At 38.6% G+C, this 14,343-nt stretch overlaps 1 protein-coding gene across 1 annotated transcript in view; it reads right to left on the bottom strand.

Annotated features, from left to right (window-relative positions):
* The window catches only part of SLC9A9 (solute carrier family 9 member A9), a 537,568-nt gene that overhangs the window by 186,037 nt on the left and 337,188 nt on the right, over nt 1-14,343 (bottom strand). The window contains exon 12 of the mRNA XM_069473135.1: nt 5,449-5,602. Within this exon, the coding sequence (XP_069329236.1) occupies nt 5,449-5,602 (154 nt within the window). The remainder of the gene's footprint in view (nt 1-5,448; nt 5,603-14,343) is intronic.

The raw sequence follows: 14,343 nt of genomic DNA, 5'->3' as shown, positions 1-14,343 counted from the left end.
AAATGACCTAAACTCCCCAGAGACTTTCTACCTTCTATGTAAGCCATGTTTTCACAAATACACTTAATTAACAATACTTTATACATGTGGGGGGGGCAATAAAAGAGTATTTGTATAAGGAAGGGCTCATAGGTATTCTTTGGGTATTGCTATAGCAATATTTGTTGAGCATTTACTGTGTGTCCTAAATTCTTTACACACACAATACTTTATAATATTCTGAAAAGGTAGGTATTATTATTATTCCAATTTTATAGATTAAGAAAAATGAGGCATAGAGAGGTTGAATTTATTCCTCAAGTTCCCATAGCTAGTAAGACAGGAAGGCAAGATTGGGACCCAGAGAATCTAACTCCAGAGTGTGTGTGCTGATTTATCACATTGATATATCAATGAAACAAATTGTTAGACTGCTATGAAACTTTGGATGCTAGAAAGGAAACCAAATGGAACACAGTTAGATATTAAGCACACTTACTTATATGTATTCCTCTATTACATTAAATTGATATTTTCTCACCTCAGTAATAAAGGAAGTCTGTGTATGAGCAGGTATACTTGTATTTAACTCTGAAATCCTTTAAGATTTAAAAATACCACCAAGGAGAATTCTCTCCTTATCTTTGTGTACATTTCTATGATGGCTGTTATTTTAAAACTTTTTAGTTAGTGGGTATAAATGATAAATAAAGCATTCTAGGATGGCTTTGATCATAAACCAAAACTAGAATTTAAATATTTAACTAAAATATTGATAGTAGAGGCATTGTATTAACTCAAAGTTATTCACTCTGTAATGGACATAGGCCAGTGCAAAAAAAATTTTTTTGGTTGATTCAGGGAAGAGGTCAACAGCAGTTAGGCTTGGGATCCTGAATGGAGCTTGGAGGTGGATATAAGGGTGATGAATTCCTATAATTCTAAATTCCGATAATTGAGAAAGACAAACTTTGTCACTTGGCTATTTTAGACTAGAGCTAGCTTTATTGACCTTTAACTGTTCCAGGTCAAAGAAAAAACCGGTACAGAAGAATTTCTGTGTTGCATGAGGAAGGCAGCCCAGCCACCCGTGATGGATGAAGATTTCCTGTGTTTGCTTTTAACAACCCTGTCTTGGTTATAAATGTATGTCTCTTTTTCCCCAGAGAATTTGTTAATGTAGGTAGATTGCAGGCATCAAGAATAACTTCTTATAGGCAGCATGGCAGAAAAATGCACTAGTTGGGTGAGCTTAGGCTGCCTGGGCAGGAGTCTGATTCTACAGCCCAACAGTGTATAACCCTGGGCCAGTTTGCCAGGCTTCACCCACCCTACGATGTAGCACTAGTATCATCCCTATTTTATAGATTAGACTCTGAGACACAGGGATGTTGTGTGCCTTGCACTTTATCATCTAATATCTGGCACAGAGTAAGTACTCAATACAAGCTAAGCTGGCTATTATTATTAGAGGGGTTATAGGCCAAAATTTGGAAACTACAGAGGTCATCTTGTTGAGGGCACTTTCTAATGCCATCAGGGGGACAAGTTCTATATAACTCTGGTATTCAAGACTTTCCACACTCTAGCCCAGATATTTTGAAGAGATGGGTCAACATTCTCATCTAAGGGATCCTAGAAAATGTTTGCATTGTAGTACGGGCTGCATCCTCATGCAATGTTTGCTGAGAGTCTGTTAGCTCCTTGTGGTGCCTACCCTTTACCAAGGATGGGGTTACCATCCCAAAGTTAATTATCTGGTGCCACTGCCAGAGAGCTCTGCCTTGTTGGTCTTTGATGTTTACTTATGATCATTTGGTTGATAATCCTGTTTACTGGCATCTGCAGGGCAAAGCCAGGCACCTTTGATCTGTTTTGTTTCCTGGCTAACAGCAAAGCTAGTCCTTAGAGACTGTGGGTTGGGTTTTCCTCACCTCCAGTATTAATGTATTCCCCAGAAGGGAGGTGATCCGGGATTCTAGTCAAGAAACCGTTCTACTTTTTTTTACAAGAAATCCTCCAAAATAAGGCTGGAGTAGTCTTTTCTTTTTCTCTAGAATTTTAAGAAACAAAAGTCTGATTTATTTCAAACACTGCATTAAAATATTTTATTATTATTTTTTTTAAAAGAAAATAAGACAGCTTCAGGACAAGAAATTTGAATAGTGCCTAGGACAAAGCAAGATTTAATGGAGAATTTGTTTCACATGTAAAGGACATTATGAATTTCTCTAACTATAGGACCATTACTGTTTTAAAGTCATTTCCATCAAAGTGCAATTCATTTTAATATTATTAATTTTTACCTTATATAAAACATTTTATTTGCATCTGTGGGAGTTTGTGGCTAACTGGCAAATTTTATGAGGATAAAAAATCAACTCAGTACATACCTAATAATTTAAGAGGAAAAGTACAGACTCGAGAAGGCCATGTAAAGGGTATAAAAAAAGTCATGTTCCATGTGAAGATGTTTGGGTTCATTCAATATCACATTTGCATTCCTGTCTCTTGGGTTTTCCCCATTTGTATCATTTTATTAAAGCTCTAATTCATATACTTTCTGTTATTTATGGGAAGACTCTGACATGAAAGTTGGTTAATGGGATATTACTCTGTAAACAAGCAAAGCCTTGCTAAATATAGTCTAAGTGATAGGCAACTATGGGTTTAAAATGTATAAAGGAATTGAGAATCTCTTTGATAACATTATAAATCATGACAGGGAAGCAGAGCATATGATAATTATCACTATAACGTAGTTGAACCAAGCTTACGTCATGCACGTGTGTGTGTTCGTATACACACTGACTTGTGGTTCTGCTCTTTAAAGTTCACTCTATTATGTCCTATTTCCCTCCCATTGATCAATGCACAGTGGCTTTCCTCCTTATGTGAGCCCCTCCCTTCCTTTAGTACAGGTAGTAAAGAATCAACGCTGCAGCCTTAGGTGTGCCTGGTCTTAGGAGACCCCAACCAAATCTGGCAGTATTTAATATTAATCCCATCTCCACTAGGAGATAGGAAGTCTAAACCAGAAGATTTCCAAGTATGGCCCTGGGGCCAGCAGCATCAGCATTTCCTGAAATGTGGTAGAAATGCAAATTCTCAGCCCCTGACCCAGACCTATTGGATCAGGAACTCTGGATGACCCTGGGTTTCAATGAGCCCTCTAGGTGGCTGTGATGCTTACTCAAGTTTGAGAGCCATTGGTCTTATCATATTCTTGTTGCCCTGTATCCTGCCTTCCTGGGTTAACTTCCTGGATGCCCACGTATCTGTGTACTTCAATTTTCCTCCCTTAGTTTCCTCATGAATGGGTCTCTGGTCTGCCTGACTGAGTTTCTGCCCTGATTTCAGATTTATAAATCTTTAGTTTCTAGCTGAGATGATCACTTGCCCACTAGACTGGAGCCCTGTCAGCTCCTTTCCCTAAACGCATCACATTCCTGACTTTTCCCATTTCCCATCCTGGCTGGTGGCCAAGTTGGCACTGAATCAGTTTGCCCATTTACAGCCAATTCCCACTGGGGCATCTGCATCAAATGGCAACTGCCTGCTGTGCCCCTGGCAGGCCATAATAGCACTGGCCTCAGCGGACCTCTAGGCATCTCACCCCTGGATACTGTGGTTGACATCACTGTCCTTCCTTATTAGGTCCTGTCCTATGACCTGGATAATTGTCCTAACCTGTCTAAGCCCCACTATCATACTCCCCTCTCCCTGCTGAACCAGATACCAAGAGACTGCATAAGTTCTGATACCTATATGAAGTTAACAGATAGATGCCTTTCAAAAACACTACAGGAGAGTTAGGTAAATACCCTAGCACAAAACATGTTACTGATTTGGGGACAACTTCTTCAGGGTAAAAAAAGAAACAGTAGAAAACAAGTTATATTTGATTACTTTAAGAAAATGTTGACATCACGACATTATGTTCTAAATATTCTAATTTACCCGATAGTATATTCTATACTGTTACCTTGTGGAGATTGGCATCATCTAACTTTTGCTTTCCAAGCCCTAATTTTTCCATGCATGGATCCACCTACTGAATTTTATTTTCCAGAAGTCTGAACACACCACTGTCTTACTAACAGTTCACAGGGGACCCAGCGCTATAGAGTTTAATTGCAATATGTGTACTCATCCATAGGAGACTACAGGTAACTACCACTGTGAAAGAAATTGCAAGTCACATTTATATGCTTAGAATATAATTCAACAAGCATTTCAAAACACTCTCTATTCACCTTTAGTCAAAGCCCTTTTATGTGTTTAGCAATATTCACAGTACTTCAAGAGGTCTTTTTTTCCCTTGAATTTGGTTTAATACATAGCCACTTGGCCTGGTTTAAGCATACGCTTTCTTATGCTAAATTTATGAGACCTGCTTCTGCTACTTCTTTGTTAAATGAATAGAAAATTACCAGTAAATGCTTAACAAAAGCACATTTGTGGTTACACTCATTTAATTTTTCTTGAATTATTTATTCAGTCCTACTATGTGCCAGGCACTTCAGTAGGTGCTGGAATACCAGAGTCTTTGTCTCTAAGAATCTTCTTGGAAATTATTTTCCAGTCAGATGAATCTTTTCCTGTCAGATGTGGTAGGTGTGAATTTGTCTGCCAGAGAATGGGCGGGGACCAGGGAAGGACTGCATGACCATCAAGAGGTGTGGATTTGAGAAATAAATTGTGATTTGCCTGAAGCACTGTGGTTACCTTTTGGGGTGTGAAAATGAGGACCCAGGTCACAGAAATATTTAAATAAAGACAACAACATCTTAACATAGATTTACCCATTTTGCAGTTGGCACCAGCTATCCATTTCTGTCAGTCGTCGGCTACCTCCATACTTCAGGTTTGTAGCCATCATTGTCCAGGCACTGCTCCTTGGAAGGTCCCTGACTGAAACCTTGACCTCCTTTTCCTGTAAGAAAGTATCTAGCTTGTGTCTACGGCATCCCTCTGGCTAAGCATATGGCTGACTAACCACGTATGTTGAAGCACTCCCTACGTCCCTGTTTCTATTGTAAGTGCTGTGAGGAATTAAAACCAAAGCAAATTCACTTTCTCCTTGGCATTACAGCTTTTTCTGTACTGATCCTACTAGATTGTGAGTATCTTCAGGATGAGACCTGTGCCATATTTATTTCTGTGAACTCCATGGCATGTCACATTGTAATGAATAAATATTGTTGAATGGAAGAATTAATAGAGGAATAAATTCATTTCTAGGGCCAGACTATACATAGACACCATCCTAGGATTTCTAAGACTCTTGGAAAAGTCAATTCAGTTGCTAGGTCATATTGTTTCTCCTTGTGAGTGAAGGTCAACTTGACTCCAGAGGGCGTCAGGGTGCAGACCTGCCATTGTCCTCTTGACCAGGTCAGAACATCAGAAATCGAACCGTGCAGCCAGGCCTCATGGCGATTTCCTTTGCTAAATGGCGCCACTCACCTGATCTGGAGCCAGGTCAGCATGGGGGTCGTTCCTCCTCCAAACACCCAGACGGTGAAGAACACGAGGAGCAGTGTGGTGGTAAACATCATCTGTTTGGGCTGAGATTCTGTGTTCCGAATCGCCAAGGCAAACGCGATCGCTCCTCGCAAACCTGGCGGGGAAAACCAAAAGGGAAAGTAAAATCTTGCGGGTCTCATTCTCATTTCAATGGATTTATCTTTACAATTGGCTGACACAACATTTTAATCAACCTTTTTATTTTGAGATACTTGTGGATTCACACAGAGTTGTTAGAAATAGTACTGAGAGATGATGTGGACCTTTTTCCCAGTTTTCCCCAACGAGAACATCATACAAAACTGTATCACAATATCTGAATCAGAATATTGACATTTATACAGTCAAAAGAACATTTCCATCCTCACAAGTATCCCTCACGTTGCCCTTTTATAACCACGCCCACCTCCCTCACCCAGGCTCCCTCCTTCCCTCCTGGCACCCAGTAATCTGTTCTCCATTTCTGTAATGTTGTCATTTCATGAATGCTACATAAATGGGATCATGCAGTATATCGCCTTTTTTTTTTTTATCCAGCATAATGCTCTGGATATTCATTCAGGTTGTGGAATGTATCAATAGTTTGCTCCTTTTTATTGTTGAGTAGCATTCCACAGTATGGGTGTGCCACGGTTTGTTTAATCGCCCATTTGTTGAAGGATATCTAGGTTGTTTCCAGTTTGGGGCTATTACAAATGAGCCTGCTAAGATTTCTATGCAATTTTTTGTGTGAACACAAGTTTTCATTTCCCTGAGATAAATTCTCAGGAGTGTAATCACTGGTTAGTATGGTATTTACGTATTTAGGTTTTTAAGAAATTATCAAAATGTTTTCCAGAGTGGCTATAGCATTTTACATTCCTACCAATAATACATAAGTCATCTAATTTCTCCGCTTCTTTGCTAGATTTGGTATTGTCACTGTTTTTCATTTTAATCATTCTGATAGGTATGTGGTGATATATTTATTGTGGTTTTAATTTGCATTTTCCTACTAGAAATGGTGTTTGAGTGTGTTTATCTGTATACTCTTTTGGGTGATATGGTTCTTCATGTCTTTTTCCCATTTTCTAATTGGATTGTTGAGTTGTTTTTTTTTTTTTTGTTTGTTTGTTTTGAGACAAAGTGTCGCTATCTTGTCCAGGCTAGAGTGACATGGTGTCAGGTGTCAGCCTAACTCACAACAACCTCAAACTCCTGGGCTCAAGCAATGTTCTTGCCTCAGCCTCCTTAGTAACTAGGACTATAGGTGCACCATGCCTGGCTATTTTTTTCCATTTTTAGTAGAGACAGGCCTCGCTTTTGCTCAGGCTGGTCTTGAACTCCTGAGCTCAAGTGATCCTCCTGCCTTGGCCTCCCAGAGTGCTAGGATTACAGGTGTGAGCCACCCCACCCAGCTGGTTGAGTTTTTTGATTGTTGAGTTTTGAGAGTTCTTTATATATTCTACATAATAGTCTTTTGTTGTATATATTGTTTGCAAATCTTTCCTTCCACTCTGTAGCTTATCTTTTCATCCTCTTAAAAGAGTCTTTTGCAGAGCAAAAGTTTTAAATTTTCATGAAATTTGATCTGTTGATTTTGCCTTTTATGAGTTGTGCTTTTGGAGTCAGGTCTACCAACTCATTGCCTAGCTCCAGATCCCAACGATTTTCCCCTGTTATTTTCTAAAAGTTTTATAGTTTTATATTTACATTCATGACCAAGAGGTTTAGATTAAGGTTCATTTTTTGCCTATGGATGTCTAATTTCCCTATGGAATTGCTTTTGGACTTTTGTCAGAAATCAGTTGGGTATATTTGTATGGGTCTATTCCTGAGTTCTCTATTTTATTCCATTTATCTATGTGTCTGTCCTTACAAAATACTCTCTTGATTATTGTAACTATATAATAACCCTTAACCTTGTGCAAAGTGATTCTTCCCACCTTATATTTTGTTTTCAAAATTGTTCTAGCTATTCTAGTGCTTTTGCTTTTCCATAAAATTTTAGAATAATATTGTTTATGTTTATAAAACTCTTTCTGGGAACAATTACTTTTTAAAAATCAAATGTGTTAGACAACAAGGACAACTAAACTTACAGACCACTGAAAATTAATAAATAATTAAATGACACTTAAAAATTACTACTGATTACACCCTTTAACAAAGTCTATAATCCAAACTAACACATTAAAACTCCCTTTTTCTTGTTTTACTTTTTCTTCTTTAATAATAATATGCTAATTGAATTTTTATGAATCCATATTAAATATATTTGCAAGAGGTATTAAAGATTAAATACTAGAACTTCAAATCAAAATGTGATGACACTAACACAAATAGAAATGTAGACTTTGAAGAAGAGTAAATAAAAGCATAACTAGTAAAAGGAAGGAAGAAAAATGGAAAGTGTCTGTTGGTTAACACATGACTTGCAAGACATTTATGGTCCCTGTTGTGCTGCATTACAGGAAAAATAAAGATTTATAATGACAGCCAGTATAAGTCAAAGAGGTAGTGATTTGGTTATTTTTATAGGAAGGTTTAAATCACATACATAAAATTTCAATGATTTACTTATTATAATATTTACTATATAGCATCCAGGTTTCTAAATTTCCAAATCTTTATTCAAACATTAAAGGAAATTTAAAAATTGGATACAGGGTCAGATGAGGAAAACTATAACCATCCTGGTTTTTATTCCTAGGTTCCCAACATATTATAGAATATAATGCTCCTTTCTTATCTCCACGCTGAGACTATTCAAGAGACAAGTGGCATAACACAAGATCCAGAGGATTAGACTAGAGAGACTTAATACATTTTGCCTGAAACAAGGAAACCTGAGAAAGAGTAAAGAGCATGTACTTTGATTATAAAATACCTTCAAGGAACAAAATGTAATGGAGGAAGGAAATTATTCTAAATCTCCATGTAGACATGGAAATGGCCTGAAGATAAGGAAGATAACATCTGAAGTAGATATTAATAAAAAAGTTCTCATACATCAGAAATTCTGAACACTTGAGATGGCTGTGCACAAGAAGAAAAGTGTCCCCGCCAGAGGTGCTCATGCATTCACACCCAGCTGAGGACAAGAGAGTGGGAATATTAATAACCTTTAATACCGGGGACTATTTTAATAATTTTCTCACCAGGAAATACAAATGGTGTCATTAGGGAATGAGAACCCAAGGAAAGAGTGCTGCAACAGACGTTGGTATCTGAGGAGAGAACTTACAGGTCAAGGTAAAGCTGCCAGCAGTGTTTAATCACAGCACAAGATTGAAGACAGGTGATCTTTCCATTTTTTCTTTTCCTCAAGCTCATATTGATAAAATGTCCACCAAACGGCATTGTGCCAAATTAGGTGATTTTAGAAGTATTAGATGATGAGTTGTTATTTGTTTTATTGTTATAAATATTTGTGTGTTTTTTTACTTTGTGTTTTTGTGAGAAAGAAAAGAATTGAAACTAGAATAAAAATTAAAACTTGCTATGCTCTGCTTATCGTAAACTCTTTCATGCTGGATAGCAAGGGCAAGAAAGTAAGCAACCATTAATCTTCCTAAGTGTATTTAATAATGTATTGTTATGTTAAACTGGTGTAACTATGTTCTTAAATCTAAATTATCTACATGTGGGCAGTTCTTGGTTTAAAAATATACTCAAAATATATCTTTTATGCTAACTTCTAAAAATATACTCAAATATAGATTTTATGCTAACATCTAAAAAACATATAAAATTCCCTATATTTATAGGAGATGTACTGTAGAGATCTCTGAAAAACATGGAAAAGTACAGCCACCGTCTTGTGGCAGGTTGAGAAACATGCTAATTAGGGCCAAACTGCAAGATGTTGACAAGAGGATGCCTTCTCAATGTGATGATCACCTAAAGAAAACCATAGAGACAGGGTATTTTTTAGAGAAGGGATCATCTGTCCATGGCCCTGGTCACATGTGACACATACAGCACATGTCACCTGCGAGGTGGCATGGCCGCGCTGGAAGCACGGGACTGAGAATGGTGAAGTTGCTGAGTGGACAAAGTGAGGTAATTTAGAACTCCAGATAAGAAGGACAGATGCCTATGTCCTACTCATCCTTTGTGACTCTGAAGTTACTTGTCACTCATTTGGAACCTAGACAAGTGGCAAACCAATAGCCATTCGTTTGCTTCATTGTATACATAGATATTGATTCCCTCCCACGTGGAGGCTCTGTGCGCACTGATCCTCTCTTCCTAACACTATGGTTTTGGGCAATAGAGGATTGTAGGACTGAAACAAATCACTTTGGCTACCAGCAAAATACTAAAAGTGAGAAATTAATATTGACGTAGGATTTTCTTTTTAGCAAAACATTATGTCCAAAGAACACATACCATTTTGCTTAGAAACTCAGGAAGTCTGGAACTTGCCAAAACTTGTGTTTTTTGTTGTTTTATGTGTGCTTTGGCCTTTGGATTTACCTTTCTCTTTTTCTTCATTTTGGTCAAATAAATCGAAATAATTCTATATTTTTAGGTGTTGATAGACTGACTATACTATTTCATTTTAAATGGGTTTACTTTGCAAAGAGTTTGACATATTTCATATACTCAGTTGGAAAGTTAGCATGATTTTAGAGAATAAAGGAATTACCTGCAATTAAATGTGGTTTCATTTAAAATTGGCCTCTAAGGGATTCTTATGTTAATTATGTTGATGTTCTATTCATAGCAATATAAGACTACTGAACCAAGGAAATCTTTCTAGCAAGGACCCCTGCTGCAGAAAATGTGCAGCTTCCTGTTCATCTTTAAAGAGCAAAAGTGAACCTTTTAATCAACTACTAATTTTCAAATGTGTTCAGAATGGGTGATGATCAGATATAGCTATATTTTAATCACAGGAATAAAAGTACCTCTTAGGGCATCTTTATTTAAGGTGCAAAGTAATAAACTGTAATTTCTTAAGCACTCACTATATGCCAAGCTTTATCCAAGACCCAGTGTGGGAATGCAATGATGAGGAAGTTTCACTCCACTATTTCGGCACCCATGGTCCTACAAAAATGACTCTCTTAAAAGGCAAACCATGCTAAGGTGTACTAGAGGTGCTAAAGAGGATACTTTGAAAGTGTAGTCTGAGGAAGAAAAAGATAAGATTGCTCTACTTAATCAGGGCCCAAATTGTGGCCATTGTCAACAGATGTGTGTCATCTAAGGCACTGAAATCAGTGGTGGGCTAAAAGAGGTCTTTGCATATGTGGTTTTCTATGACTGAATTGTTTTTGTCTCATCCAAATTCTCTCCAGTTCTTTCTCCTGTAACCCTCACCCAAACTTTCCCTAATTTGAAGTGATCTTTAATGCTCAGCTGAGACGCTGCTTTCCCTCTGGAGCCTCCTCTGACAATGGAGTGTGGGTTGTGCTGGTTTATATTCCTAGGACGACCCACCTTGGCCCTGTCAGAGCACTTACTACAACACATTTATCTGGCTGGCTCTGTTTATCTGCAATACCCAGAGCGATACCCAGCACATAATAGGTGCTCAGTATGTATTTGTTGAACAAATCCATGAATGGATACATTTTTTGATTCTTTATGACTCCAGATTATATATGGAAATTGATTAATAATGTAATGTTAATCATAAATTACATTATTTAATGCATTACATTAATGTAATATAGTTTAATGTAATGGCTGAGTAACTGTTTCTGCAAGCTCAGTGTCTGCCTTTTTATTATTTATGGAGACCATTACAGCCTTATTTTGTATCTGTTGTCAGGCCTGCCTCTGACAGATTGCATGATCATAAGCAGGTTGCCTCACCTGGATCTCTGTTACTTCACCTATAAATAGAGATTTTAGACTATACTTGTGGTTTTTAACTAGAGAATCATGTGGAACTTAAAAATATATGCATCCACGCATGCCAATGTATCTGGACTCTAGAGATTCTGGTTCAGCGGAGAGTGAGGTGTGTGATGGCTCAGACTCCTCCCACTTTCCCCTGTGCCACTGGGGTCCAGGCCCATCTCCGCACACCCTGCCTGTGCCCCTGACCCACACTCTGGTATTGGTCTCTATTCTCGCCTCCTTCCAGACCATCCTGCCCATGTCTCTCAGAACAGCTTCCTCAAAACCTAGCTTGATGAGATTGTGATTCAACTCTGCAACCATAAATAGCATCCCACAGCCCACAGACACCTTTCAGACAGAACCTCACCTCACTTTCCCATTTATTTCCTCTTCTCCATTGAGAACCCCCATGAGCAAGGCAGTCGCCTGTCTTCCCATAAACAGTGGTTATCCCTGCCTCTGTGCTGGGACCCCACTGTTAACCCCTTGTTTCACTTCCTCTGGAATTCTGCTTTCCTTTGAGCTTTTCCAAACTTTACGGATTTGGAACATCTTTCTGCCCCCATCCCACTCTCATGAAGTTTTCCTGGAACACTCTAGTCCACATTGTTTTCTCTTTTTTAGAAATCCTATAAAATGTACTGCTCATGCCACTTGTATTACTAAGTCATAGTCTGAAATGAGTCAGTAGTTTAATGTGGTCTGCTCTTTTTCCCCAACTTCCAATCCTTTAAAAGGTTGGAATTACATCTTCCTGACATAGTTCTTATATTTTACATAGTTCCCAGAACATGGAACTCAGTAAATGCTTTTAAGTTGAACTACTGCTGTGGTTTCAGGTCTTCTAGATATGAGATGGAGGTATTCATTCATTCATTCAGGTCCAGGGTACAGCAGCAAACAAGGGATTGTTCTTAAGTGCGCTTCCAGATTAGTTATATAAGGTGCCATAAAGAAAGCAAAAGTGGGGTAAGGGGAGAGAGAGTCTATATATGTGAGGGGTAGGGTGTCAGGATGGTTAGGAAAGCCTCTCTTGTTGGGTGACATTTGAGCAGAGACCCTAATAGAGAGAGAAGTCATGTGGATATCTGGAAGTAAAGCATTCCAGGCTTTTCCAGCAGGTGCAAAGCCCTAGGACAGGAGTATGCCTGGCAGGTTTAAGCAGCAGCTGGTGTGGCTGGAGTGGAATGAATGGGCTGGGGGTGGGGGCGGTGGAAGGAGATAATACCCAAGAGGTAACAGAGCCATATCATGCCAGGCTTTTGAATAGCAAGGTTTTCAATTTTTATTTTGAGATGGAAAACTTTAGGAAGGTTTTATGCAAGATAGTGATATGATCTGTTCTGTGCTTAAAAGAACAACTCTGACTCTGATAAGAAAACAGATTTCCAGGCTAGAGGTAGGAGGCCAGTGAGGAGGCTGCCCCATCAGTCCAGGCAAGAAGTGAAGGTAGATCAGGGCAGGGTGGTGGCATGGTAGGTGCTGGATGTATGTCAAAGTTTTATAATATTTGCTGATGGGTCAGATGAGGGGTTTGGGGGGAGGGCTCCAAGAACTCATAATCTAAGTACTGGAAGAATGGGGGAAAGCTGTGGGAAGAGCATGTTTGGGTGTACAGGGGCTATCAAGGGTTGTGTTCCAGCCATGTTAAATCTGAGATGCCCATTAGTCTTCCAAGCAGAGGTTGAGTGGGTGATTGGATATCAGAGTCCAGAGTTCAGGGACCTTTTTACTGAAGGGAATCGAAAGATGGGAAGATAGCTTGGACATTAGAAAGTGTAGGAAGATGCAGTTTATTTTAAACCACATTTGTTCTTGCCTCTAGACCTTTGTTCTTGCGGCTCCTTCCACCAGCTGCACTCCTGCCAGACTGTCTCTGGGCTGCTGCCTGTCGTCACAGTCCTCAGAAAGGCTGCCCTGACCCCCTGATCTAAGTGCACCCTTCACCCAGGTCCGTTTTGTATGTCTATCATCGTACTTATCACCATCTGAAATGATCATGTTTATTTTTAAGTCTTTGAGATTCATCTCCCTCCAACAGACAGTGTGCTTGGTGAGAGCAGACCCTGGTTATCTTATCTGCCAAGGCATCCCTGGAGCTAGACAGTGCCTCTCATAGGGTAGGAACTCCATAAGCATTAGATAAATGCATGAATGAATGAGTGAAAAAAAAAGGCCATTTTTGCACTTGAAAACACAACTGGACCCAAAAAGAAATGAGCAGTGGATGAACAGGGATGCAGAAATATCCCTGGGAAATTGATGTATCCTTCAAAAGCAATGCCCTTTAGGTAACCTATTTTGCTACCTGTCTTTCCATTTGGGATATAATCCATTGCAATCCCTTTTTTCCTTTTACTTCAAGTACTCTGAGGGGGTTGATTTAAAATATTTAACAAGTTATTATTATTAATCTGGTAACTCAAAACCTAGTTTGGGTCTAAAACTGAATTATCTATTGCTTTTACCCTTGCTGAAGTCCTGTGTAACTGCTTTCAGCCAAAATGACAGTTTGGTTTCAAAATACATTTTCTAGGATAGTACCACCTTGCCACATGGTTCCATTTTCTGTTCAACATCATTTTATCCCATGGAAATGAAGCCAACAGATTGTTTTCAGTGGAAAAACTTTCTGCATTCAAAAATAAATTGAGTTTTTCTGGAAACTAAGTCTGTGTTAAACAAGTAGAACTTTTTCTTTCCTTCGTCTGTTTTCCTGAACTTGAATCATTTAAACATAAGTCTACTGAGAAGGAATGTAACATAACTTCTGTATATATTTATATAAAATGAAGTTTGTCTTTGGAATCCCTGGGCAGCCAGGAAGGGTAATTAATTGTAAATAGGATTAGCTCTGTCACAGCTCTGAAGTCAATATGCATAGATGCCTCTGGCTTTGCAAGTTTATTTTTATGTAAGCAAGGTGGATGTAGTAAACTGTGGAATAATCCTTACTACCAGCTGAAATCTTCAACAGAGGGTGTCAAGAGAAAGGCT

This window comes from Eulemur rufifrons, chromosome 7 (assembly GCF_041146395.1).
Source record: "Eulemur rufifrons isolate Redbay chromosome 7, OSU_ERuf_1, whole genome shotgun sequence".
Classification (NCBI taxonomy): domain Eukaryota; kingdom Metazoa; phylum Chordata; class Mammalia; order Primates; family Lemuridae; genus Eulemur; species Eulemur rufifrons.
Note: the sequence above shows the minus strand (reverse complement) of the source record. Positions and strands in the feature narration are given on the sequence as shown.